The 23,589-nt window shown below is 51.0% G+C and overlaps 9 protein-coding genes across 9 annotated transcripts; 6 read left to right on the plus strand and 3 right to left on the minus strand.

The window, feature by feature from the left end:
• Positions 1 to 54: 54 nt before the first annotated feature.
• Positions 55 to 3,936, plus strand: CC77DRAFT_1045682 (hypothetical protein; the record flags this gene model as incomplete). The annotated part of the gene is made up of 3 exons (XM_018527415.1): positions 55 to 482; positions 536 to 3,736; positions 3,814 to 3,936. Exons 1-3 carry the CDS (start codon positions 270 to 272, stop codon positions 3,934 to 3,936), a joined length of 3,537 nt encoding a protein of 1,178 aa, XP_018391323.1. The 5' UTR covers positions 55 to 269.
• Positions 3,937 to 4,324: 388 nt separating this feature from the next.
• Positions 4,325 to 8,966, minus strand: CC77DRAFT_923907 (cytochrome P450; the record flags this gene model as incomplete). Its single annotated transcript, XM_018533767.1, has 7 exons — positions 4,325 to 5,726; positions 5,780 to 6,281; positions 6,629 to 6,770; positions 6,915 to 7,602; positions 7,655 to 8,438; positions 8,490 to 8,747; positions 8,843 to 8,966. The coding sequence occupies 7 exons, from the start codon at positions 8,964 to 8,966 to the stop codon at positions 4,325 to 4,327; spliced, it is 3,900 nt and encodes a 1,299-aa protein (XP_018391324.1).
• A 2,753-nt stretch (positions 8,967 to 11,719) lies between these two features.
• Positions 11,720 to 12,717, plus strand: CC77DRAFT_14275 (hypothetical protein). Its single transcript, XM_018530246.1, has one exon. It carries the CDS (start codon positions 11,936 to 11,938, stop codon positions 12,428 to 12,430), a length of 495 nt encoding a protein of 164 aa, XP_018391325.1. The 5' UTR covers positions 11,720 to 11,935; the 3' UTR covers positions 12,431 to 12,717.
• Positions 12,718 to 12,744: 27 nt separating this feature from the next.
• On the plus strand, positions 12,745 to 15,347 carry CC77DRAFT_1003937 (hypothetical protein; the record flags this gene model as incomplete). The annotated part of the gene is made up of 3 exons (XM_018523232.1): positions 12,745 to 12,795; positions 12,916 to 13,172; positions 13,217 to 15,347. The coding sequence occupies 3 exons, from the start codon at positions 12,745 to 12,747 to the stop codon at positions 15,345 to 15,347; spliced, it is 2,439 nt and encodes an 812-aa protein (XP_018391326.1).
• Positions 15,348 to 15,824: 477 nt separating this feature from the next.
• On the minus strand, positions 15,825 to 16,603 carry CC77DRAFT_1015249 (60S ribosomal protein L37). Its single transcript, XM_018523983.1, has 5 exons — positions 16,578 to 16,603; positions 16,507 to 16,522; positions 16,385 to 16,447; positions 16,233 to 16,304; positions 15,825 to 16,181 (listed from the first exon to the last, which is right to left on the minus strand). The coding sequence occupies exons 2-5, from the start codon at positions 16,508 to 16,510 to the stop codon at positions 16,036 to 16,038; spliced, it is 285 nt and encodes a 94-aa protein (XP_018391327.1). The 5' UTR covers positions 16,511 to 16,522; positions 16,578 to 16,603; the 3' UTR covers positions 15,825 to 16,035.
• A 1,701-nt stretch (positions 16,604 to 18,304) lies between these two features.
• CC77DRAFT_12990 (phosphate permease) lies at positions 18,305 to 20,882 on the plus strand. The gene is made up of 5 exons (XM_018530177.1): positions 18,305 to 18,508; positions 18,563 to 18,691; positions 18,747 to 19,059; positions 19,194 to 19,704; positions 19,759 to 20,882. Exons 1-5 carry the CDS (start codon positions 18,452 to 18,454, stop codon positions 20,603 to 20,605), a joined length of 1,857 nt encoding a protein of 618 aa, XP_018391328.1. The 5' UTR covers positions 18,305 to 18,451; the 3' UTR covers positions 20,606 to 20,882.
• Positions 20,869 to 22,016, minus strand: CC77DRAFT_14009 (lipoyltransferase). The gene is made up of 3 exons (XM_018530231.1): positions 21,273 to 22,016; positions 21,073 to 21,237; positions 20,869 to 21,014 (listed from the first exon to the last, which is right to left on the minus strand). Exons 1-2 carry the CDS (start codon positions 21,912 to 21,914, stop codon positions 21,190 to 21,192), a joined length of 690 nt encoding a protein of 229 aa, XP_018391329.1. The 5' UTR covers positions 21,915 to 22,016; the 3' UTR covers positions 20,869 to 21,014; positions 21,073 to 21,189.
• A 177-nt stretch (positions 22,017 to 22,193) lies between these two features.
• On the plus strand, positions 22,194 to 23,105 carry CC77DRAFT_1045689 (hypothetical protein; the record flags this gene model as incomplete). The annotated part of the gene is made up of 2 exons (XM_018527416.1): positions 22,194 to 22,404; positions 22,458 to 23,105. The coding sequence occupies 2 exons, from the start codon at positions 22,194 to 22,196 to the stop codon at positions 23,057 to 23,059; spliced, it is 813 nt and encodes a 270-aa protein (XP_018391330.1). The 3' UTR covers positions 23,060 to 23,105.
• A 35-nt stretch (positions 23,106 to 23,140) lies between these two features.
• CC77DRAFT_12993 (hypothetical protein) lies at positions 23,141 to 23,515 on the plus strand. The gene has a single exon (XM_018530178.1). The coding sequence runs from the start codon at positions 23,222 to 23,224 to the stop codon at positions 23,414 to 23,416; it is 195 nt and encodes a 64-aa protein (XP_018391331.1). The 5' UTR covers positions 23,141 to 23,221; the 3' UTR covers positions 23,417 to 23,515.
• Positions 23,516 to 23,589: the final 74 nt, after the last annotated feature.

Raw genomic sequence — 23,589 nt, forward strand, 5'->3', positions numbered from 1 at the left:
GCCTGAGGTCTGCTTGCACCTCCGCCCCCCACGTCCCTCGGCATGGGCGCATTTTGGCTACGAGATGCAGCTATGCAGCCGCCGTGAAAGGTCGCACAAGACGTGAATGCGCTGAAACCAAGTGGAACACCAGCTGCTGTTCCTATCCATCTGGACTTGTACCATGTTGTTTCCTTTACCCCGCACACGGCTTGTTGTCTTCCATCTGCACGCATCTCGCCGGGACCAGACGCGTCGCGTCTTCCCCTCGCGCCTGGAGCTCACATTTTATGGCCATTCGTCTCACCGCTTGGCTTGAAGACGCATTCGAGTCACAGCTACTGCTAGGTAACCAATGGCTCCAGGACCAACACGAGAAGAAAAAATCTCGTAGCAGGCAGGAAATAGACAGACAGCGAAGCGCGTACCACGATAACGGCTCGTCTCTAGATACTATCAATTACCCTGACCCCGAACACAACTGCACACTGCAGGTCCTCAAGGCATGTGATTGCGCACTACCTCTGGCTCTCTGACCTAACTTTCAATACCTCAGGTTTCTCCACTTACGCTTTCTGACGGCCGGAATCAAGTAGTCTCTCACCTTACACCTGATTGCGCTCGGGACTTCTTACAGCGACACCCCACTGTGTTACACCTGACCGCAGGCACTACCATAGCCGCCCGAAAATACACTGTCCGATTCACCTCATACGGGCCGCCTCCCGAAAGACTGCGCTTGGTGCTCAACCAGATTGATTGGCTAGGCGAGAGTTGCGAACTACTGCAAACCCAGGGCAGCGCAACTTTACGATCGCTACACGCTTGCAAGCAGATTGGGCTTTTGCTAGAGCAGCTGCGCCATATCCGCGCGCTCGAAGACCGCCGGCGCTTAGCACCCGGTGTTGAAGGGGCAGACGTAGAGGCAAAAGACGACGCTGCCGTAGATGCTACGCGTCAGAACAACAATATGTCGGACCGGAATGCGCTTCACTCCCAGATGCAAGACACCCAAGCATCCTTTGCAACACAAAAACCACAACACTCACGTCCACGGGCAAGCGAAGATGAGCCGCAGATTATAGGAGTGAACAGGCTGGAGCCGGTAATGGCTGGGGACACGCAACGAGTCGAAATACGACCAGGCGCTGCCGATACCGACTTTGAGAAACGCAATAATTTGCTAAACCTATTAAACCTGCGCCCGAAGTCCAGCGCCAGCACACGCGCCACAACTTCTGGGTCAAATTTTGTACAGGACGCTTTCAGGAAGCCGCAAAATGCACCTGCGTTACCCGCGGATGAATCTCCTGGATCCCCATCAGATCCATCGCATCAGCAACCAACACAGCTTGAAACAGAAGTTGAGAATGGAGAGCCTGCGTCATCTGCGCCAAACTATGAGAAGATGGTCAAAAAAGTAGGGGATATCTCCCCTAAAGTTGCAAAAGCTGCCGAACACTCTCGAGTCGAAGAGCAAGACACCCAACAAAGCCTTATTGAAGACAGTAGTGATAAGCTACCTGAGTGCTCTTGGATGAAAGACTTGGTCTTCAACAGCGAGACATTACAGGTACCGAGAAGTCAGGCGCAATGTCTGAGCAAAGAGACTAGTTGGCTAAAACCTCCACCTGGGGTGCAGCCTTTCCAAAATGGAAATATGCCCTACTCGATACTCAAGAACATCCACCTAATAGCTGACGAGAGAGCTGCTGCTGAAACCGATAGTGAGTCAGACGCAGATCCGTCGCCAGAAAGCCCTGATTCATCGCCCCAATCTATAGCCCCAAATATGCAAGATGAGGAGCCTGCAACTCCTCAGGAAGACGATGATACAGCTAGTCAGGTGACCTGGGAATCCTCTCCAGAGCCACCAGAACGTCTGCCGAGGCCTCAAGAGGCACTCCCCCCGGACTCAAGTATGGAGAAGCAAGCATTTCATTCACATGATGACAATCCAACCGGTCTCTCATCTTCGCCGCCTGTTCCTGCTGCACCTGCCGATTCTGATGAGGAAATGGAGATGGAAGAGTCTGTTCCACAGGCCTTGGGAGAAGACCTTGCACAACGAAAACAACCACCATCAGCGATCGACAAGCTTCCAGATGCTGTTTCCCTACGTTCTCCGATAATCCACGTAAAGGAAACTCCATACGGCAAAGGCAAGAATGCCTCAGAACCTAAAAATGCACAAAAGTCAAGTAGCGCGTCGAAACCGACGTCATCTACTTCAATAGTTCACAGTACATATGATACGCCTAGTCTATCTGATCTCGCTGACGTCGGAAACTTCGAAGATTTCAAGCGGCATCCGTCGCATACACAAGAAAAAGACATAGGCAGTGAGCGCAAGGAAGTTGAAGTACATCATGGCAAGGCCAAGGATGTGGTTACCGATAATGTCGAAGATGTAGAGATGCTCGACATGTCTCCAGCCGCACAAGATCTCAACAAGGAAAATTCTCGTGTTATTGTAGCTCCACGACAATTACCCAATGGCCTGGATAGCGAGGGTGTGCTTACATCTGCGTCGCATGCAACCCCATACTCGGCGCACTTATCTCAGAACAATGGTGACTTGGATGTATCACCGACGGTACCTCATCACCCCTCACAACCTACCAAACGTAAGCTCGTTGGTTCGCCAACGAAAAGCAGTCGACGGCAACCTAAAAGGCGAGAAATCAAGATCGTCGGCTTCGGAGATGATGTATCGTCTAATGTTGACCTAGTAGGCTCACTGCGCACAGATCGGGAAGAATCCTTGCGCAGATTTCGAGAGCAACGTAACTCAAGCACAACAAGCTTTGAGAATCAACCCAAGCTTGAAAGCAAGCCTACCGTTGATGATGATTCGGACATCATGGAGATCGATGGTTTTGATCAAGTGACAAAGAGGGAGCCATCTTCTAGCCTATCTCCTCGACACCAAGGTCTTTACGACGAACCTAGCCCCAGAAGAGCACAGCCCATTGCAAGCCCAGCGCCTCAGCCATCTCATTCGCACGCCTCCTTCCAAGCTCATCCAAGCGATACTCAGACACGCGGGCCAGTTCCGACACATGCCCAACCCTTGTCGATATCATCCGAGGATATAGATGAAGATAGCAACATGACAGTCTTCCAGTCCTTCAAGGCGGCATATCCAGAGTATAACGGCAATGAGAAGCACTTTGAGAATCAATGCAATCAGATGTACCAGCTGGAACAAGAAGACAAGATGGTGCCAAAATGGCAGTGGGACGATTTTATCATCCGTAATAGGACAGATTATAGCCAGTACGCTATGGACTGTATTGATCAAGGAGAAAACCCTGAGCCGTACTACCGCTTCTACAAAGATAACATTCGCAACACGCTGTACACGCGGGGCATCATTCAGAATACGAAAACATTACAAAGAGCACTGGAGGAGCTAGGTGTTGCACGTACAGAGACTAGCAGACCTAGACAACCACCTCAGTCTATTCAGAAGCCGAAGCCTGCTAGGAAGTCGTTGCCAGGTGCTTTCGAACAGCCCAGGAAATCTACACACGATCGCGTCAGCGGCAACTCGTCTCGCCCGCGCCATTCTCTCCCGGCGAACCCACATATCCGCCCTAAAAGCCGCGTCCAACCTGCTTCGCCCGCATCTTCATCACGACCGCAGTCGAAATATCCAAACCCTAAGCTTGACGATCAGGGCAATTCTCGCGATAAATTCAAGGACTTCTACTTCGGCTATCAGCGTATTACATCCCTAACTGGCAGCACCGCAGTGAGTCCCACGCCCACGAGGAGTGACAAAGCTTCAAACAAACCATCTGAAAAATCTTTGGGCTAAGGTATGTATAGGTCGATGGCAATAAGCAGTGGCCACAGAATCTGGCTGGTAGACCAACTGTTGCTGATGTGTTGCCGCCAAGGAAAAAGGTTGATGTGCTGGATTGGGGGGATGTCCTGGGAAAGATGGGCTAGACAGGTGGGAAGTGAAGTACTTTGGGGGCTTTGACATTGGACTTGAGTTTGTTTGGCTTATAGACTAGGATACCCAGGACTATTGCTTATGTGTGTGCGAAGTGTTTTGGATAGTGCTAGGATATAGGGTCCTGTTGCATCATTATATGATCATGTGGATATCGAGAAGGATACTTTATTCACTTCCAACTGTTGAGCAATTGCACAGGCCTATATATGAAAGTCACTTGCGGCATTTGATCACGACAAACTATGGATGACAAAAGTGAGATACCGATATCATCGTAAGAGGGTATATACTTCCTCCTCCCAGGAGGAAGTCATCAAATGCCTCATCCCATTGCATCGATACATGATTCTTACACATGGCCATGTGGCACATCGCACTCTAAGACCCCCACACGACCGTCCTCCACCTCCTGGCGCCCTGCAGTCCACTAACAACAATCGTAACCACGAAAAGCAGTGCATTAAACCCTGCCATCATGTAGAACGGCGCGCCAGGCCCCGTGCTATCAAACAATGCACCACCGGCTTTAGTCAGTAGTAAGATACCAAAGCCACCCAGCAGACTATAAGTCCCTGCTATCGAGCCTTTAATGTGGTTGTGCGATGTAACTCGTCTTGAGGCGGAAGCAGAGCGCGAGGAGTGTATGTGCTCTGGAAGCAAAGGAGCGTTTTCGTCCAAGGGGGTGATGGGTGCGCTGTGTGGCGGTGTAGCGCCTGCAGATGGATGCGACGTTGTTCCGTTCACGGACACAGATGCCGAGGTGGCTGTTGAGGGGTGTTCATCATTGTTGATGCCACGGCCGAGTAAGGCAAGGGAACAAACGATGGCGCCGATCTGACTAATGCCTAGTAACGCCACGATGAAGAAGATCGCACCTGTGCCGTCTTCACTCTTATAGTCCGGGCTTGTGAGTGATCCGAATGCAGAGTAGCCTGCAATTCCAGACATAGCCGCTACCAGCAAAGGGATGTTGTAGCGAGGGAAACGACCGGAAAGGTAGCCGAAGAGGGGTGCAGACATGAGAGCTATGAGCTGGCTGATGCCCGTCAACATGGCTGCAAGTTTGTAGGCTTCGGGACAAGCGACTTTGATATCGGAAGGAATGTTGGACTCCACTTTACAGCGGCCGGTCTGCAGGAAATAGTGATTTGTGAACAGGGGTATGAAGAGCGATATAGCGACTGATGATGCTCGTGCGACGAATCCTCCTACGTAGCCGAGTCCGATGTTTGGCGAAGTGAAACCAAGACGAACACTTTCCAGAAAGAGACGCGGGTAAGATAACACAACGTCGCGTGTCAGATGGCTGTCTACGTCTTTGTAGTCGCCTTTGCTAGTAAGGCGTTTCCAGCCTTTCGCTTCTTCGCCAGGCAGCTGGCGCAGGCCGAAGAAACAGCCCAGTGCCACAAAAAGAGCAATGGCTCCTACAACATAGAAAGCATCTGCCACAGCTGTTGCGGGACGCTCGCCAGCATTTTGGAATTGTGTTGGCAGAGGTAGGAAAACGAACAATGCGACCAAGGCACCGCATCCTGTGAACATGCCCACTAACCCGGCAAGTTGTGACGTGGATACGCCCGAGTCCTTCTTCAAGGACGTGTCTTGTGTATGGTCTTCCGGGGAGTTTGATCGGAAACGCGCGGGCGTAATGGTGAGTTCGGACGATATCGAAGCAGCCGGCGCATGCGATCTACCACGACTTTGTGTCGGCGACCGCGGATCAGGTTTGGTTTCCTTGACAATAGTCATCGAGGGCAGAATCGCCGTGACCATAGTCGCGCTGGTCAGATGTTAGCCTCTCATGTCTGAGCATCCCAAGTCCTCAGAACTTACGTCGCGCTTCCACCCAGACTAAACAGCACCCTCGCAAGCAACAACTGTGGGTACACATTCTTTGCCTGCACAAGTACCCATAACGCAACACCTACAATACTATACCCCATGACCGCAACACTCCTCACGCCAACCCTGTCGCTCAGTAAACCCCATGCTGGACACGCAATGAGCGCTACCAACTCATCCACGAAGCCCAGGGTGCCGACCGCATCGCCCACGTTTCGCGACTGGCCAATGCGCTGTGTGATGACGAAGGATATCGAGCTATTGAGGAACACGAGAAAGCTGATGCTGAAGAGAGCGACGCCAAAGAGGTAGGATGCGATCTGTGTACGCGTCGCGGTGAATTCAAGACCGAGCATGATTTTAGCGACTTGAGCTCGCGGTGAGCTGAACCGAGTTATCTTAGGCGCATTGAGATGTCGTGTTTGGTGTTTGCGAACAGGCGATGTCGCGTTGCGGCCGTTCGGTCCGAGGATGCGTGATGTCAGAGGCGTGGCTAGATGATGCCCAAGTGTGGCTGGAGTTTACCAGCCTCACGTGTGTCCCGTCTTCACTCTACGGGAGCGTGGACTAGACGGTGTTCGTGCTAGGAGCAATATTTTGCGCTAGTGCCGTGCGAGCCGAAGAATTATCCGTGATGGTGGTCGGCACTCAATGAACCACGATAAAAGCAAGTCGTAGCGTACTGCGGTCTGTTCATCTAAAGCATGCTATCATTCCAATCTCCACTTCTGGCAGATGTCGGCTGCAAGCTCTCTAATCATTTTCGAGCCTATGCCACCGCCATCACATGCAAGCGATGGCAATGTTGATTACTGTCAAGATGGGTATTGCTAAACTAACTGGAGAGATAGATATACAAAAGAAAAGCGCTGAAGAACGTATAGATCGTAATACCCTTATCGACGACCACAGCACCACCAACGCCAAAACCATGCAAGGAGCAACACAAAGCCTCGAGTGCACCCAGTACCCACAAATCCCGCTCTAAATGAATTACTATTGTTTCCTTTATATAACAATGATCAGCGCTGCAGGGTCAGCGCCGGGTCCCCATCCGCAGCCTGCGTGCTAGGGTAAACAAGCCTGCATCTGCAGGCTCACAAGTCACAAACAACGTGTCCTATACTTTACCCCAGCCCACAGGTAAGTCCCGTCCCTGGTTTGGACCCCAGTAATTCCGGGTCTTGGGATAATCGCCGTTCTCGACGCCCTGGTTGAAGAGACCACGGACTGTGTTCATTCGCACAGTGTCGCGAGGCTTCAAATCGAACTTGAAGGGTATCGGTTTCGCGATGAGCAAGATGGAGTAGTCGAGTGTCGGATCTTCGGGCTTTTTGGTGATGTCGCCCCATTCCAGCGGCTTATACGCTGGCTCGGCGGCCTTCGACTTCTCTTGTACGTCGTTTGCTGAGTCGGATCCAGGATATGAGAACTTCGCAAGGATCTTCTCTTCCATTGTTGGGTCTGTTGTGTCTAGACCTGCGTTAAGCTCTTCGTTGGAGATTGAAGCCTTCTCGTTCATGCCAATCTTGTATTCTGTCCTCGTTGACTTCATGACGGGTGGGATAGTGGATTCTGCTGGTGATTTCTTGATATCAAACAGCCAGGCAATCGCACCGATGCCAATAAGCAGATCTTCATCAGCCACAGCCTGTCCAGTGCATGTCCTTCGGCCATAACCGAACTGTGTTGAGTTGATTATAGTCGGGTATTGGGAAAGAGGCTCTTGATAGGTGGGGTACTCTGGTTTGATCCATCGTAGAGGGTTGAAGGCTTCAGGGTCAGGGTAAAGATCGGGATCACGGGAGATGGCCCTGCGAAAGTCAGTTAGCTTTCTAATGCATCCAAGAGATTGACCTGGCTTACCACTCCAAAGGATGTATCGTGCTACCCTTGGGAATATGATAACCATTGTACTCGTCATCCTGGATCAGGTAATGAGGAATGCCAGTGGGGACTGGGGGGCGCCATCTAATGCACTCTCGAATGATGGCACGTAGGAAAGGAAGATTTGGTCGGTCTTCTGAACGTGGCATCCGGTCTCCACAGACACGGTCAAGCTCTTCGTGTAACATAGGCAAGAACTGTGGATAATGTGTCATGGCTAGACAGAAGGTCTGCATAGGAGCAGCGATAGTGAGGGCTCCAGCGATACCGTGCATGCCTACAGCATATGCGCCTTCTGTGTCGGACTTGAAGCCCCATTTGCTGCGGCCATCCAAGAACGTCTTCATCCAAGATGGAGCGGCTTGTCCTGATCGCATATCGTCGACGACTTGTTCTTGCATTGTCTGGAACCACGTACGCTCAGTGGTCGCACGTCGCCTCTCCCAAGCCTTGGGTGGGGAGAGCCAGTCAGGGAGAGACATAAGGAATGGAAGCTTGTTGCTCAGAGAACCAGTGGGTGAGACACCGATGAGAAGCTCGCGCGCGCGTTGCTTCAGCTCATCACTGCCTTCGCTGTGACCCCAGGCAAGCCGGCAAGTGACGCGTGAGATGAAAGACTCCAGAATATGATTGTATTGGTCCGGCGCATCCAGCAATTCGGTCAACATACGTGTTGATTCGATTTCAGGGTATCGATGGAACGCGGCCTTCTCTGATTCGCGCATGATGATGTTTGCAAATTTCCTTTGACGAGTATGACCCTCTATTAGACGTTAGCAACAGCGGTAATACAACCTTTGTCAACGGTCCTTACCATTTCGGCTGAGGAGGGGAAGATATTGGGCGCTTGAGCGATTGTCGTCTATCAAAGACGGAATGTGTGGTCGGTCCGAGTAGATCGCTGCTTTCTTCGATAGCAGGTCTTTGGCAACCTGGTCACTAGATATCCAGACGTGGTTGTGACCAGCCAAGTTGCATTGATAGATAGGCCCATATTGCTTGCCCCAATCTGCGAACTTGATGAACCCATTCTTCTCAGGAACCTCAGGCACCGAGCCAAGGATAGGGTAGCCTAGCATATATCCGTCAGCCAAGGTACTTGTATGATCTTCAGGGTCCAGCTGTAGGCTTTGTCTACATGATCTACAGATGGAGAGAGTGCCATACCTTTGGGTCCTGGTAGAGGCTTGAGACCTGTGGGTATTCTCTGCCGACGAGAAGAATCCCAGCACTTGTATAGTACATATGCACCCAGCACAGCTACCGCTAATAATATTGAAGGAAGACCCATACTGGCGAGCTGTGTAATAACAGAAAGAATCACTACCAGCGTGACGACAACCAGAATATCGGGTCACAAAAGGTGTCCAGCGTTCAAATGAGAAATGCGGGTGCATGAAGCACTACATATAGAACCTGTAGGCCTCATCATCGGACGGTCACTACTTAGGCATGTAAGCCAGCTCGTGTCAATATTCTCTAACAGGGAAAGGAGTTTCGAGTACCGATATTCCGCGCGCAGCCGCGGGACGCTGTGTGTCAGAGCCGTGAGAGTGGATCATGGCCTCTAACGAGCTTGACGGCTATGATCGTAAATAGTGCCCTCGCTTGTTTGACGACCTCAGTGGCCTGCAAGGACCAGGAGTTTTCTGGCTGTGCTGAGACTGCAACATCAATGCCAAGCCAGGCATAGGTTGGAATTCCTCCGCAACCGTTTTCGTTTAGCTTGCTGTAGACCAAGCTGATAAGGGAGACCTTGAGGAAATTACTAGGACGATCGCTGCAGTCCATAGTCCTAACGAGTAATCATCGACGATGCAGTGCACACTTGGGTAGCCCAAGGACGTTTACTTGGTTGCTGGCAGAGACCTGACTCGTCAAACATTCCGGAGATAGTAGCAGAAGACCTGACATTCAAGCTCGCAAAGCGGATGTTGTTGGGTGTCCTACCAGAATGGAGTAAGCAGATACAGATTGCGTGCATATGTGACACTTTACAAAATCTGCACGAAGAACCTGGGAGCATTCCCTGATCACGAGAGACACAGCTGATGTTGACCGATTAAGCTGAATTGACAACTTTGCCAATGCATCCGAGAGGCGCGGCTCTCTTGGAAACATCAGCGTTGTGACGGGTGGCCGTCGCGTGTCAGAGTAGTGATCGGTGCTGATGGTGTCGTTTGTCGTGCCGCACATGGGGCTAATCTATTTTGAGACAGCCCAGAAATCCAATGATCGTCCGGCAGTCGCGCGGATCGCCGCCCCATCTGCCTTCTCAGCCTAAAGCCCCTGCTCCCTTGCCACAAACATCAGGTTATCTAAGTGAGGAGAGCCGACGTCGCAAGTCCGACGCTCGTCCTTCTACACAATCTCTTGTCTTCTCTCAGCTTTCGTTTGAAATGTCTTCGTTATCTGCGCACAACGTCATCTTACCCTGCATTGGACCCTGAGCCTATTGTCTCACCCACGACAAGCCACCAGCCTCCATCGGCGACTGCAACCTCCTTCATGCCGAAGTCAGCCTCTTCAGACGGTGAAGCCTAGGGCAGAAACGCCGGTCGAGAGAAAGGCAGGATGCCTGTTTCCGTTCCGCGGTCTCCAGAAACAGTGTTGAGTCAAGATGTTTGTGATGTTACGCCTTGAAACAATAGACCCGGTGTGCTATTTGGAGTAGTCGATATGTTTCCACTAAGGATTACGCAAGTAGCCTACCCGCCTCGCGACTTGCGGTTTCCGGCTTACGTCCACTTACTAGCCAGGTACAAATTTCCTACAGCTGTCTCCGCAACTCTTTATGCCGGTGTCTTCCCAGATATCGATCTGTCACAAGTCTATGACTATCATGCCAACTTACTCGTGAAGCCCAGCCTCAGTATGCTTTCGTTTAGCAAAAAAGGTGGATTGATCTCTGCGCCAAGTTACTGGCGCATCAGGACCTCGCAGATATCACCGCATCCGGATACGTACGCGCTTGTCCGACATGCAAACTCGATGCGTTTCGTCTGCATCGGCCTCAGTCCCGCACTCGGTCAACTATTCTCAAGATGATGTTGAGGTGCTTCTAGCCGACAAGCTCATGACAGTCAACGATGTCAGCCGCATGGTTCTACAAATGCGAGAACGGAGATACTAGACTACAACAAAGGGTCCAGCGGAGTGGCTGCGTGGCAAAGCGCAGGCTACATGATGCCCACTTGTTCACTTCTGCTTCAGATCCACTGGCAGGTTGCCAATCCGCTGAGTAGTACAGCGCACGGGTGACGAATATCGTCAAAGGATGCTGACTCGAAGGAAACTGGTTGATGAGCAGCTGCAAGCTCGCTCTCAATCCTGTGGGTCATCTACCCAATAACCTGGTTCTCGTCACCCGCAAGTTCCGCGTCCAAAGTTAGAAAAAAAAAACACTACATCATGCGACTGAGCTTATTGCAGTCTACACGATCACATGCATTACAGTATCTCGAAGTCGCATAAGCTTGCAGCTTCGAGGACGCCCTTGGGTCGTCCAAATTCGTTCTCATGTAGGGTAATCTTTACAGCTGCAGTGCGACACATCCTGCCGAATCTTGGTTCTGCCTTGATATCGCCCTTCCCTGGACACGACGTCAAGAGATTACTCAATAGATGAAGCATGCGGGCCGCGTTCTCCGTGGATTGCTCCATCATCAGACCTCGGCGATTGTGCGCGATACGCAAAGTCATAGTCTTGGACGTTTGAGGAGTAACACCAGCGCATTTGGACAACCAGCACGAACCAAACGAGAATTGTTGTTCACTTTTGTCTGCACGTGTACTACATTCAGACTTGATGCTATATTCTCCTTGTAACTAGAGCTTGACTACCAAATTTTTCAACGTCGTGTTGACGACCTTGTCTATCTCTAGTCGATCCTCCAGCATGGGTTGCGTTTGGGTACTTGGAAAATTCGTGATGACAGCGCGGATCAGAGCATTGCACCAGAGTGCACGAACAAACCAGCAGGCGGTTGCTTCTTTACGCTATGACTGTGTGCAGTGTTGCACTCGTAATGCGACCACGACGAACCATGTGTGCGGATGAGGCCAATGAATTGTAGACGTGTCGAGAGTATCCCGGAACTTAGAAACATTGAATAGCCTATTTGTGTTGAGTCGCGATGTGAAGACCGACGTAGGGCGTGCCGCGTTCTATTCCGCTTTCACTCCGAGATGCTACGTATTTAATACCAACACCTACGGATCTAATACATTGTTAGTCCAAGCATTGCATCTCTATTCACAATGGCCGAATCACAATATGTCATCCTCGAAGGCCTACCGACGCCGCAAAGGTACCACGATATCCGCAAGCTCGCCGGTATGACACCCCCACCAATGGAAGCTGTGCCCAAGTCGCTCGCGAACTCTTTCTGCTGCATCGTCGCATACGAACGAAAAGACATGCTTGACGACACGACTCCTGCGCCTGCACAGGATGTTGTTGCGATGGGCCGATTAGTCGGCGATGGATCGCTCTTCCTGATTATGGTGGACATCGCGGTGCACCCAGATCATCAGCGTAGAGGACTGGGAAAGCGCATCGTGCAGACGCTTCTGGACTACGTGGACGAGCACGCACCTCTGGCATATGTAAGCCTTGTAGCCGACGGTCCAGCGCAAAAACTATACCCGCTTTATGGATTTAAAGATGTGTCGCCTAGTATTGGCATGTACAGGATGATTAGGGGTCCGAAAGATCAACAGGATGCGGCGACGAAAGCAGGGAAGGAATCTTGAAGCCGCTCGAAGTCAGCGGCGTGTCTACAACCCGACTTAAAGCTCCTGCAATCAATGTATCGTCGTTTGATGACGAGTAAACACGATGCGCGCTGCGTTGTTGGTGGCGTGGCATTCACATGTCTAGGTGGACAGGGGTGGCTGTGGGGGGCGGGACCCCACCGATGGCGTCGATGCACATCACTGCCCAGGCTTCACGAATCCACACATCCAATGTTCATTACTCTTCAACATGCGCGATTAAGACCTTCGCCCTCTGTATGGATGCGCATCTGTGATCACGTCTGACTCCTACATGCACTGTATTAGACGTCATGACCTCGCCGTTGCCGCCAGATCCAAGGGCCGAAAGTCGCCCACTCTCTGTATGTACTCCGACACAAGACTGGTTCGCTCTACAGACGCACCATGCCCATCTTGTGCGACTATGCGGCGTGTTTGATTCGATGCCTTGGTTTGACGAGAGATGCTGATCCCTCTCCAAGTTACAGTCTCTCCCTAGCGAGCTGCTTCAACTCATCGTCGCCTACCTCGACACTCCTACGCTCAAACACGTCGCCCTAGTCTCGCAGACCCTCAATGAGCATGCGACGGATATACTGTGGCAGAACGTCTGCCTAGTCGACCAATGGAAGTTGCACCTCAACGAGGAGACGGATCTGTTGTGGGGGGAGCGAGGCCGTGGAGAACCTGATGAGCACGACGATACACCTATTGTCCAAAAACTGCACATACTTGCGACGTAGGTACACCAAGTCTGCTACACAAACCATTCTAACGTTTCAGTAACCCTGCAATCGCATCCAAAGTTCAGACACTCTCCCATCGATGCCACCTACCGGCGCCGAACATCTTCAATGAACTCCCACGAATGCGATTCGACGCCGACAACCTCTCGCAGGATGAACGACTCCATACTCTCGTCAAGCTCGCGATACCCAATTTGATCAACGTGCACACACTACGGATTGTATACGGGCATTGGAGGCTCACAAACGCACTCGTCGCTGGCTTCCTCGATCATAGTCGCCCACAACGTATGCCCGTGCGCAAATTGTGGTTAGAGAGCTGTTGCTTCGACAAGACCGAGCTGTTCCGGCTTTTGCAAAACAGCCCTACTGGACTTGAAAGTATTCGTCTGCGTAGACTTGGAAAGGACATGTCGGATCGAACGGAAACTCAGCAGCTACAGTTCATGGAGTTTTCGCTTTCGCGTGGCGGGCAATATTATCAGATGCACAATGGAGCAGGAGGTTTCGTTGGTACCACTATCCAGATCTCTCATGAGGGTTTACCGGAACGATGGCCACGCTCTTCAACACAAGAGTTGAGAGACAAGGCCAGGGCATACGATGCGATCATGTGGGAAGAACTCTCGGACATTAGAGACTACGTTGATGCAAATCCGGTACATTCCGAACCTATATCACCTGGACAGTTCGTGCTTGACCTCAGACCCCCAATGGAGTGGCTAATTGCAAACTCCGCTTCCACCCTCACCAGTCTAAATCTAGACTGGATAAATTGGCGACGGAGGAATGCCGAGCCTTCTGCTTCGAGTACTGATGCTGAAGTGTTCCTGTCTGCACTCAGCAAGCTGCGCTTTCCGCACCTACGTGCCTTTCAGATTCGCAATGCTGTATTGGAGCTTACGATACTCCCTCAAAACGTCTTTCTGCTGGAAGGCCCGTTTTTGGAATTTCTCGAGGCGCACCCCAAGATACAGTGCCTGGGCTGGCCAATGGACAGAATATACAACCACGTTAAGCCGTCCGTTGACACTCAGAACCGATGCCGGACTTTGGTTGCGCATTTGGCAAACACATTGACAGACTTACGCATTGACACGCAATACTCAGGACCTGGCGAGCCACTTACAGCTAAGTGTAGTACCATGGAAGAAATGCAAGAACGTACACGCCGACGAAAGTTCATTGACGAATTTGTACCTCACATGCGGAAAGTAGAGCAGATCAAGCTTGAAGGTGGTATACCACGTGACGAAAAGCGAGAGTTACTACGCGCATTACATTGGTGTCCGATCAAGAAAATTGTTATGATTGGCGTTTCTTTCCCTGCAGGAAACACATGGGGTGCGGGAGGGCAGCAACTCGCAGCCATCGACCCTGGTCAATCCGGTTCCGATTTCGTCTACAACCTTGAAGATGAGGACCTTGCTGGCATCCTAGCCGCTTACCGCCGTGGCTTCCCTATGCCCTTGGACTTTGACTTCGAACCGAATTACGGCTGGCCGCCTCAAGCACCACTCCTCCAAACCATTGCCCTGCACCATGCATCCACAGTCGAAGAGCTCAAGATATGTGGCTACAACGGTTGCCCGATCCTGTCATACACAACACCCAGCACTAATCCTTTACTGACAGGTCTTCGCTCCTTTGACAATCTTAAACAACTCGTAATCTCGTTCTGGTTAATGACCTGGTACGAAGACTCCTACCGAGACACAGAAATCATCCAATCTTGGCTCGACACGCGTTCCCCTTCTTCGACAGCACTCACAATTGTGACACCTCCGGCGTCGCCAACGCACGACCAGCCAGTCGACCCAGGACAATTTCCTAACTTTGGTAACCCACGCGTGGTGCCACGGACTCAGAACTTTAACCGCTGGGCTGTTGAACTCAAGACCAAATTCACTCCTTCGGCGCTCGCGTATCGTGTTGCGAGAGACATTGGACCTTTCTTGAGTGAGGTAGCCAAGGAAAGGAAGAGTGGTGTGCGCGTGAGGGCTAGCTTTTGCTTGGGCGTAAAGGATGAGAGAAGAACCGCGAGCGACATATTCGATTTGGACATCAGGATTGGGAAAGGCAACCAGGTGTTAGAATTCGTGGGACCGAGAGAGGAAGGCGAGACAGGGAGATGGTGGACTAAGATTGAGGAGAGAAGATGGTTCTGAAGGGGTAGTCATGAAGCGATTGATGGTGTGGCGGATTTGTTGTCCTCGGCAACTAGAGGCACGGTGTATGAGGTCCTAATGATGCATAAGATTTGTATAGGTAGTTAGCTTGGCATGTTAACAAAAAGCCCTTTGGTTGGAAAGATTATCGAGCCGAGCAAAACAACAACATGAACAAGGTGAGTTGTTGGTGGAATGTTGAAACGATCGAGTTATGCCTAGGGCTGTAGCTGGTATGATTGTCTTGCACTCGAGTGGTAAATCGCAGGTATCAGCCACGCATCCGTGTGCATGCTAGTGTTTGAGGATACAAAGCGTGAATGGTTCCGTCTTTCGCTAGGTGTATCGGTGGAACGATCGTCGGCAAGCCTCGATTTTCTCTAGCTGATCAGTACGTCTCCTCTCATCGGCATCAATTGACACGTTCTGTGGCTTGATTCATGCTTTCATTTCGTGACAGAACATGATGAATTTTCCGTAGTTATGCCTCCAGAGCTATGCGCTCAAACGGTGATGCCATCCTCATTCGTCATGTGGGATGGACAGCAACCGGGAGAGGGATGACAGAACGCCCCATGCCGAGCAATACCATTTGCCTATAAGAACCCGCTTTCCGATCATGCACCCGTCCGAATGGCCTTCATCGCGCCTCTACTCCTCCTCGTCGTCAACCTTATGCTTGATACGTTTACGAGGACTTGACGGTGGGGCCCTTGGAGCCCTTGGGAGCGCCAGTTTGGAATCCGTTGCTGAACTTGCGGTTGACGGTCTTGAGGTATCGCATGCGGCCGGTACCGGTGGTCTTCCTTCGCTTGGCCTTCTCGCCCCAGTTGACTGTCCAATGTTAATCTTCGTTCTCGGTGCGCGCGTCTCAGACAAACGTACACTTGCGGGTCTTAGCAGCAGGGTAGCCGCATGAGGCGCAGGTGTGCTTCTGGATGTGAAGGGATCGTTGACCTAAACGTTGAAATCAGCCCTTGTCCCTCTGTCCATGCCTTCGCATCTCCAATGCCAGCATCCAGGAAGATATCACGTACCGCAACGCCTGCAGAGCGTGTGCGTCTTGTTGTGGCGCTTTCCGAAACTGGAGGTACCCTTCGCTATATCGTAGTCAGTCTCGAAGCTCGTGGTTGCGTGTGTGGATGGGAGTCTGGCGTACTCATTTTGGCTGGGGACTATGCAAGAACTGTCAGTAATCGATTGTCTGTAGAGTGCAGTGGAGCATCATACCTGGTGACGCTGTTGTTAGTATCGAGGGTGGGAGTTGTCGCGGGTTCGTCGTGCGAGAGCGAAATCGACATGTGCTTAGCGAGACACAATTTCGAACGTGTGTGGGGCTAGCCGTTTACGGACTGGTGCCGATAGCTCCACTTGATCAAGTGGTGCGCGCAACACCAGAACACGAACTTGAACTTGAATTTGAACATCGCCAGAGCTACACGTCACTATTGGAACTTCACCCTTCTCGGCCTTCTTTTATCTTTCACAGAAAGTGTATACATGTTTTGTTACTGAAAGGGCAGACCTTTGCTACATGGACCGTCTATAATACGTTCCTGTTAGCCATCTCTTTACGGACGTCATGACTGCCTTCCAGATCGCGACTATTTTCGCAGCTAGCTACAGCGTTATGCTCTACAGGTGTTTCAATACTACTCTTCTACAAGCCGCGATTTCTTCTTAACGGTGCGCGAAGCCTTAGGTTTATTCCTACAAGCCACATCGCTGCCAGATGCCATAAAACGCAGTCACCAAGCACCGTACTCGAAGGTTACGAAAGTCATCAGTTACCTGGACGAGATAGACCATTCCCAGAGATCTCGCACACAGCAAATGCATACCCGCCTGAGTCTTGACGAAGGGTTTCTTTGAGCTTCGGTATCGAGTGCTTGTTGTCTTCCTATCCATCACAGCGCTCATGCTGCTTGAGACCTATGCTGATGCCGAACTTGTGCGACCGATAGTTTTGAGATTTCGAACGAGAGGATGTTAGAGGTCTTTAGGAACGAAAGCCCAGTGCTGAGCTTAATAGCGGGATCGAATCGGGAAGTCGAAGCTGCCAAAGTGAAACTTCTCCTGGGCAGGCCCGCAGTTCTTGCAAAGTTAGCTTTACAGTCTTGGGTATTGCTAAGTCTCGTTATGACTTGCTACCTGGCGCACGTTGCCAGATCCACGACTCGCTCATTTTGTCACCCCTACCAGTGAACCCACAACGATTTGTCGATGCAAGCCCATCCAGGACGCCGACCACAGATTCATTGCCGCACATTCCATCCTCTCCCACACACTCTGGATGAGAAGGCTGAAGACTTAGAAGCGCCACCAATGCTTTATGCCCACATGGCCAGCCACAGTCCAGTATGATTGGAAATAACGCAGATCGCGGTTTGAGTCAGTCAGTCCAGACTTACTACCCCCCACGCGGATATGTGCTTGGTTGAACATTGATCAGCAGTCTACATGGTGCACCTCTCTCACCATCTACCCCAGACTAGACGATGGCATGGACGTATCCCAAGAGAACGGTCCATGGCACCCAGACCCTGACGGGCGTGGCATCGTTCCATTGAGCTCTTTTCGAGTCTTCCTACGAAGATACTGGCCAACAGGAACACAGGGCGTGCCATCAGTATCGAAAGCGACATGGGTGTATTTTGGGGTTTGGGTTCGACTAACCAATCATAAGCGACACCGAGAAAACGTGAACGCGCGCTGTGGTGCAACTCTCAACGCCTCCCCTGTGGCATGTGCTGCCGAACTTGATCGCAACAGGCTTGTCCAGAATTATCTCGGGCCTTCTACCAATTGATGTCAAGCGGCATGATATCAGGTCCCTCACGGTTCAACATCTCGGATTCTCGGCCTGGGCCTGGCGTTCCCAAAAGAATATCGGCCATGCAGCAGCACGTTGCTGCAGGCCTTATATCGTAACGCAATACAGTATATGTCTCGTCTGACAGCTGCCCCACCGACCAGCCTTACTTGCGTTTTGTACCTACTGCAGCTCTCGGGCTGACATAGCCTTCCGTCATTTCATCCTCTCATGGACGTCGTCGAACTGCGGCGCTCACTTCCCTCCAGAGCATCAACCTCCTTTGCCACTCATGTTTTCGTTTGGACGGGTGGGAAACGCAGCTTACCGAGATGTGCCCGGAGTCTATGTATATGATGATCCTAGCCTTATCTTCTCACTTCATAACTAACTAGGCTACTAGACCCATATCGCGGACCCTAATGAGCGCCGGCGTATGGCCCTCGCTGAGGTAGATAAAGCACCGTTTGGATGGTACCATATACGCCTAGCGGTTGTGACTGGAATTGGGTTCTTTACCGATGCCTACAGTGTGAGTTTGGTGGTTAAGATTACAGGTGAGGCTGAAAGTTAACTAACATCTCCAGCTATTTGCCATCAACCTTGCTGTCATCTTGTTAGGAATTGTATACTGGCAGGATGACGAACACAAGGGAGTCATGCCTCATGATGCCGATACAGCGATCAAAGTCGCGACATCCGCTGGTGCCATTTTCGGCCAATGCATCTTCGGATATATGGGCGATCTGTTAGGAAGAAAGAAGATGTATGGAGTGGAGTTGATGATCATCATCTGCACAACACTTGCACAATCGCTCTGCGGAGAATCAGCCACTGTTTCAATCGTGGGTGTGCTCATTTTCTACAGAGTTGTAATGGGGATTGGTGTCGGCGGCGACTGTGAGTACAAACTGAATTTCTCGCGGTTTCGAATGTTTTGAGGCTCGATCAAAGCAAAGAGGAAGAAAACTATCCCTCAAAATATGCTCTTGCAACGCAACATTCAGCCTTTACTTTACTGACCACTACTCCAGATCCCCTCAGTGCGGTCATCACAGCAGAGTTCGCCAGCACCAAATACCGAGGCGGTATTATCGCAGCCGTCTTCGCCATGCAAGGCCTTGGCCAACTTGCAGCAGCCTTGGTAACCCTCATTGTAGTCATAATATTCAAAGACGATTTAATTGGAGTAGCCAATGTTGGAGAATGTGTGGGGCAGTGTGCCATGCGTGTCGACAAAATGTGGCGCATTATCATTGCTTTTGGTGGCATCCCCGGATGGTTCGCACTTTACTACCGGCTCACAGTACCGGAAACGCCACGATACACGTTCGACGTGCTGTACGATGTCGAGAAGGCCTCGGTCGATGCGCGAAAATACCGCTACGGAAAGCAAGGAAATGTGGTCAATCCGGTCACGCAAGCGAAGACGCGCAGTGAGATGGCCAAATACAAGACGCCGCGACCTACATTGATGGAAGTACTGCGCTTCTACTCGCAAAAGAAGCAAGCTATTCGCTTGTTCGGCACATCTATGTCCTGGTTGTAAGTTTATGCAATTTGGCCATACAGTTGCAGAAGTAGCTGACATCCAGATAGCTTCCTAGACCTAGCTTTCTACGGCCTCGGATTCTCCTCCGCTTCTCTAATGTCCACGATGGGCTTCGATCAACGCGACAACCTATACCTCTATCTGCGCAACACAGCCACGGGCCAAATCGTTCTTATCTGCGCCGGTGCCCTGCCTGGCTACTGGCTCACTGTTTTCACTGTCGATTCCGTTGGTCGGAAGCCTATTCAAATAGCTGGCTTCGGAATCCTGACCATCATCTTCTGCGTCCTTGGCTTCGCCTGGCAGGGACTCACTAAAACCCACTTACTAGTGCTTTACGTACTAGCACAGTTCTTCTTCAACTTTGGACCGAATGCCACAACATTCATCACGCCAGCGGAGATTTTCCCAACAAGAGTACGATGCACAGGCCATGGTTTCAGTGCTGGCATGGGCAAGCTAGGCGCAGTGTTTGCCCAAATCTTCTTTGCGCCCATGATCAAGAGAGGAGCTACGCACGATAATCCTACGCCTTGGATTCATGGTGTGATGCAAATCTTTGCATTGTTCATGTTCCTGGGCATGCTGACAAGCTTCCTCGTTCCTGAATCAAAACGAGCGAGGCTGGAGGAACTGGCAGGTGAGAAAGAAGATGTGTATGAGTTACAGGCTAGTCAGTGGCGGAATCGTGGTGGCGCTGCCGGGGTGGCAAGTGGAGGGAACGCGGACGTAGAGAGTACCTTGGGAAACACATCAGTGGTCATTGCAAGGGGAAGTGGAAGTACAGGTGCGAGAAGTGTTGATCGGGGAAGCGAGGGAGGTTTGAGAGAAGGAGATATCGAGAAGAAGTGGTGGCGGTTCAGACAGTCGGAGATGCACTCTCATGCTGTCTGAATGTTTGGCAGGGCTAAACCTTCCTTTTCTTTCTAAGCTTTGGAGCGAAGACGTTTATGAGTCACGATGGGCTGGATCGAGCTTGTAGTTTTATACCGTTTCTCTTTTTCGTGTACGACAATCCGCCTGTTTGTCCTTGTTCGCTTTATACCCTTCTGTCATTTGACGTAAATTTAGATTCCAGTTGAAGCCCTCGGTCTGTTTTGACTCTACCCATTCCTCTCTACTTTACGTACTACTGACGTCGACGTTGGTCGTTCTGGCCATGGCATTACCTCTTTTCTCATGAAGAGCCAGGTACCGCTGATCTTATCTGCCATGGTGGCGATGCAGCTCAGGCTCATGTCCTGGAGTAACGGGTGTCGGTATGGCACATCCGAGCGGCACGACTACAACTCGGATGTCCTGTCTGAGAATATCTATGAGAGTTTGTTTACCTTGCTAGGTTCTCATCTCCTTCAACATACGTCAGTTGGCTAGCAGTCTCATGTCAATATGCTGGTTGTCGTGCATCTGCTGTCATATCTTCAAGTTAGTGTAGCATCGAAAACCTTCATCCGCCTCTTGAGATCTCCAACAACTCATCAACCGTTTCTTTCCCAACTCTCTCCACACCCTCTACGCCTAGCAACCTCTCTCCCACCTCTTCCACGTAGCTTCTACCAACCTCTTCAACACTCTTTCCCACCACCCCCTCCTTGGCAAAACTAGTCGTCCTCTTCCCTTCCAATCCACACGCAACGATCCTATCAAACCACCACAAATCTGTATTGACATTCAGCCCAACTCCATGACTCGTGATGTTGCGTCTCATATGAACTCCAATCGCCGCAATCTTGTCATCCGGAGTCGTCCAGACACCCGTGTTCTCTGTAGTCATGGCTTTAATTCCGTATTTTGCGCACGTGGCTATCAGGCTTTTCTCTAACAGACAGACATAGTGTCTAGGCGTAAGCTTATGCGTACGTAGGTCGATGATGGGATAGGCAACTAGTTGGTCTGGGCCATGGAAGGTGGTTTGGCCGCCACGGAGAGCTTCGACAAAGTCTGCGCGAATGTTTGTGTCGTTGGGTTTGCGGAGGTAGGCTTGTTGCTCTGGTGAAACGGTACCGATCTCTCGTCGACCGCAAGTGTAGACAGGGGTGAACTCGGCAGTTATGATGTGTGGTGCTGGTGGGGGAACATTGGATGGCGGTTTCGAGGCGAGGAAGCGCGATACGAGGAGTTCCTGGAGGCGGGCTGCTGTCGCGTAGGGAACAGGGCCCGGAAGGTGGATGTGTTGGAGTCGTTGGCGAATAGAGCTGGCCATTACTATTGATTGGGTGTTGTTCCTAACGGTCTTCGGGGATCTGAGGACTTGGGGGAGCAGGCAGGAGCTACCGAGCTGCGGGTACCCCTGCAGCCAACTTATCGATAAGTTTTTGTGACGCGACGCGACTCGACTTTTGCGACCGCCAAAACCCTCAGGCCGTCACACGCAATTACGGAATCTGTTTTCCACCGGTACATTACCATGGCGGGAGTCAAGCGATCAATAAATGGGCTAGCCAAGCCTCAGAACAAGCTCCAAGAGCCGGAAGATGTAGCCATGACAGACGCAACACCTCCATGCGGGCAACCGCAACCACCATCCAGCGAGACCACTTCGTCGATCAGCACATCAGAGAAGCAAGAGAAGACCTCAAAACCGAATCCTTCCACGAAGAAACCCTCTCCGACTTCTCTACACCCTAAACAACCCACCAAACCACGTACCACGAATGCCAAACTTCGCCAAAAACTCCCCAAACTTCCCAAAAGTACGTATACCCATCACTGCGCGGATATTTTGACCCAGTCTAATGTTTCTCAGACACAAAGATTGTCACTCGGCCACTTCTCCACGCCCCACTCTCTTCGCCTTTCTCCTCGTCGGGCTCTGCGAAAACACTCTACATAACTGCCACGACACCCTACATACCTACCGTGAAGCGCGTGCGCAAGTTGCTGAATGAGGTTGTAAAGCGCGAGAAGCAATCCGCAAATTCCCTGAATAAAGCAAGAGGAAGAGGCGGACGATATGCAGAAGCAAACGGACGACTGGAAGCGCGAGATGTAGAAGCAGAAATAGTAGGAGAGATGGGCAGGACAGGTAGCAGTAATAATAATGTGGGTAAACGAGGGATTGTGGGGCAAGGCAAAGACAAAGGACGGGAAGAAATCTATCTCAAAGCAACAGGACGAGCGATTCCGAGGGCCTTGGAACTGGGATTACATTTCCAGTCCGAAGAGGATTGCTGGGTCAAGATTGAGATGGGTAACGTAAGTGCCATTGATGATATTGAGGTTGAAAGTCGGGATGCAAGAGGAGAAGAGGGACCAGGAGAGCCAGGGGACGAGGCAGAAGCAGATGATGTACCGGAGACAAGGATACGCACATTAAGTTCTGTCACTGTTAGTATTGGACTGAAGTGAAGTTACGAATATAGGCGAGGATTAGAGTTGCACGGCGGAAAGTCAAACATGTAGATACCCACACACACACCTCAGCTACATAGTAGCGAACGAGAGCACCTAACATTCGAAACAATGAAACATTGATCACAGTCACGAGTTCATATTCCAAGTCAAAGCATAATGAGAAGGAATCAAGTATATATCATTGAAGTGTGTGAAAAGGTTCTTCCTGCTTGCTCACTTGCTCCCACACTATGTGCCTGTTCATGCGTATCATCCAACTCCCAAAGTCCCAATAGGAAAAAGGAAAAAGGAAAAGCTAGTCGTGTTTGCTACAAAGGAAAATGCTCATCGTTCGCTGACCGCAGTGAATGACTGTTTGGACTAGAGAGTCCTGCAATGCTTCCGAAAGTTCCCAACGAAAGTACGCCTGCAAGGCCAGAGATGACACCGTCCTGAGCGCCGATAGGAAAACAAGCCGATGCACCTCCCATTAAATTACGCTGGAATGGAAAAGAAAGATGTTGTGGTGTTCCGATACGGTGGTA

The sequence above is a fragment of the Alternaria alternata genome (assembly GCF_001642055.1).
Source record: "Alternaria alternata strain SRC1lrK2f unplaced genomic scaffold CC77scaffold_1, whole genome shotgun sequence".
Classification (NCBI taxonomy): Eukaryota; Fungi; Ascomycota; class Dothideomycetes; order Pleosporales; family Pleosporaceae; genus Alternaria; species Alternaria alternata.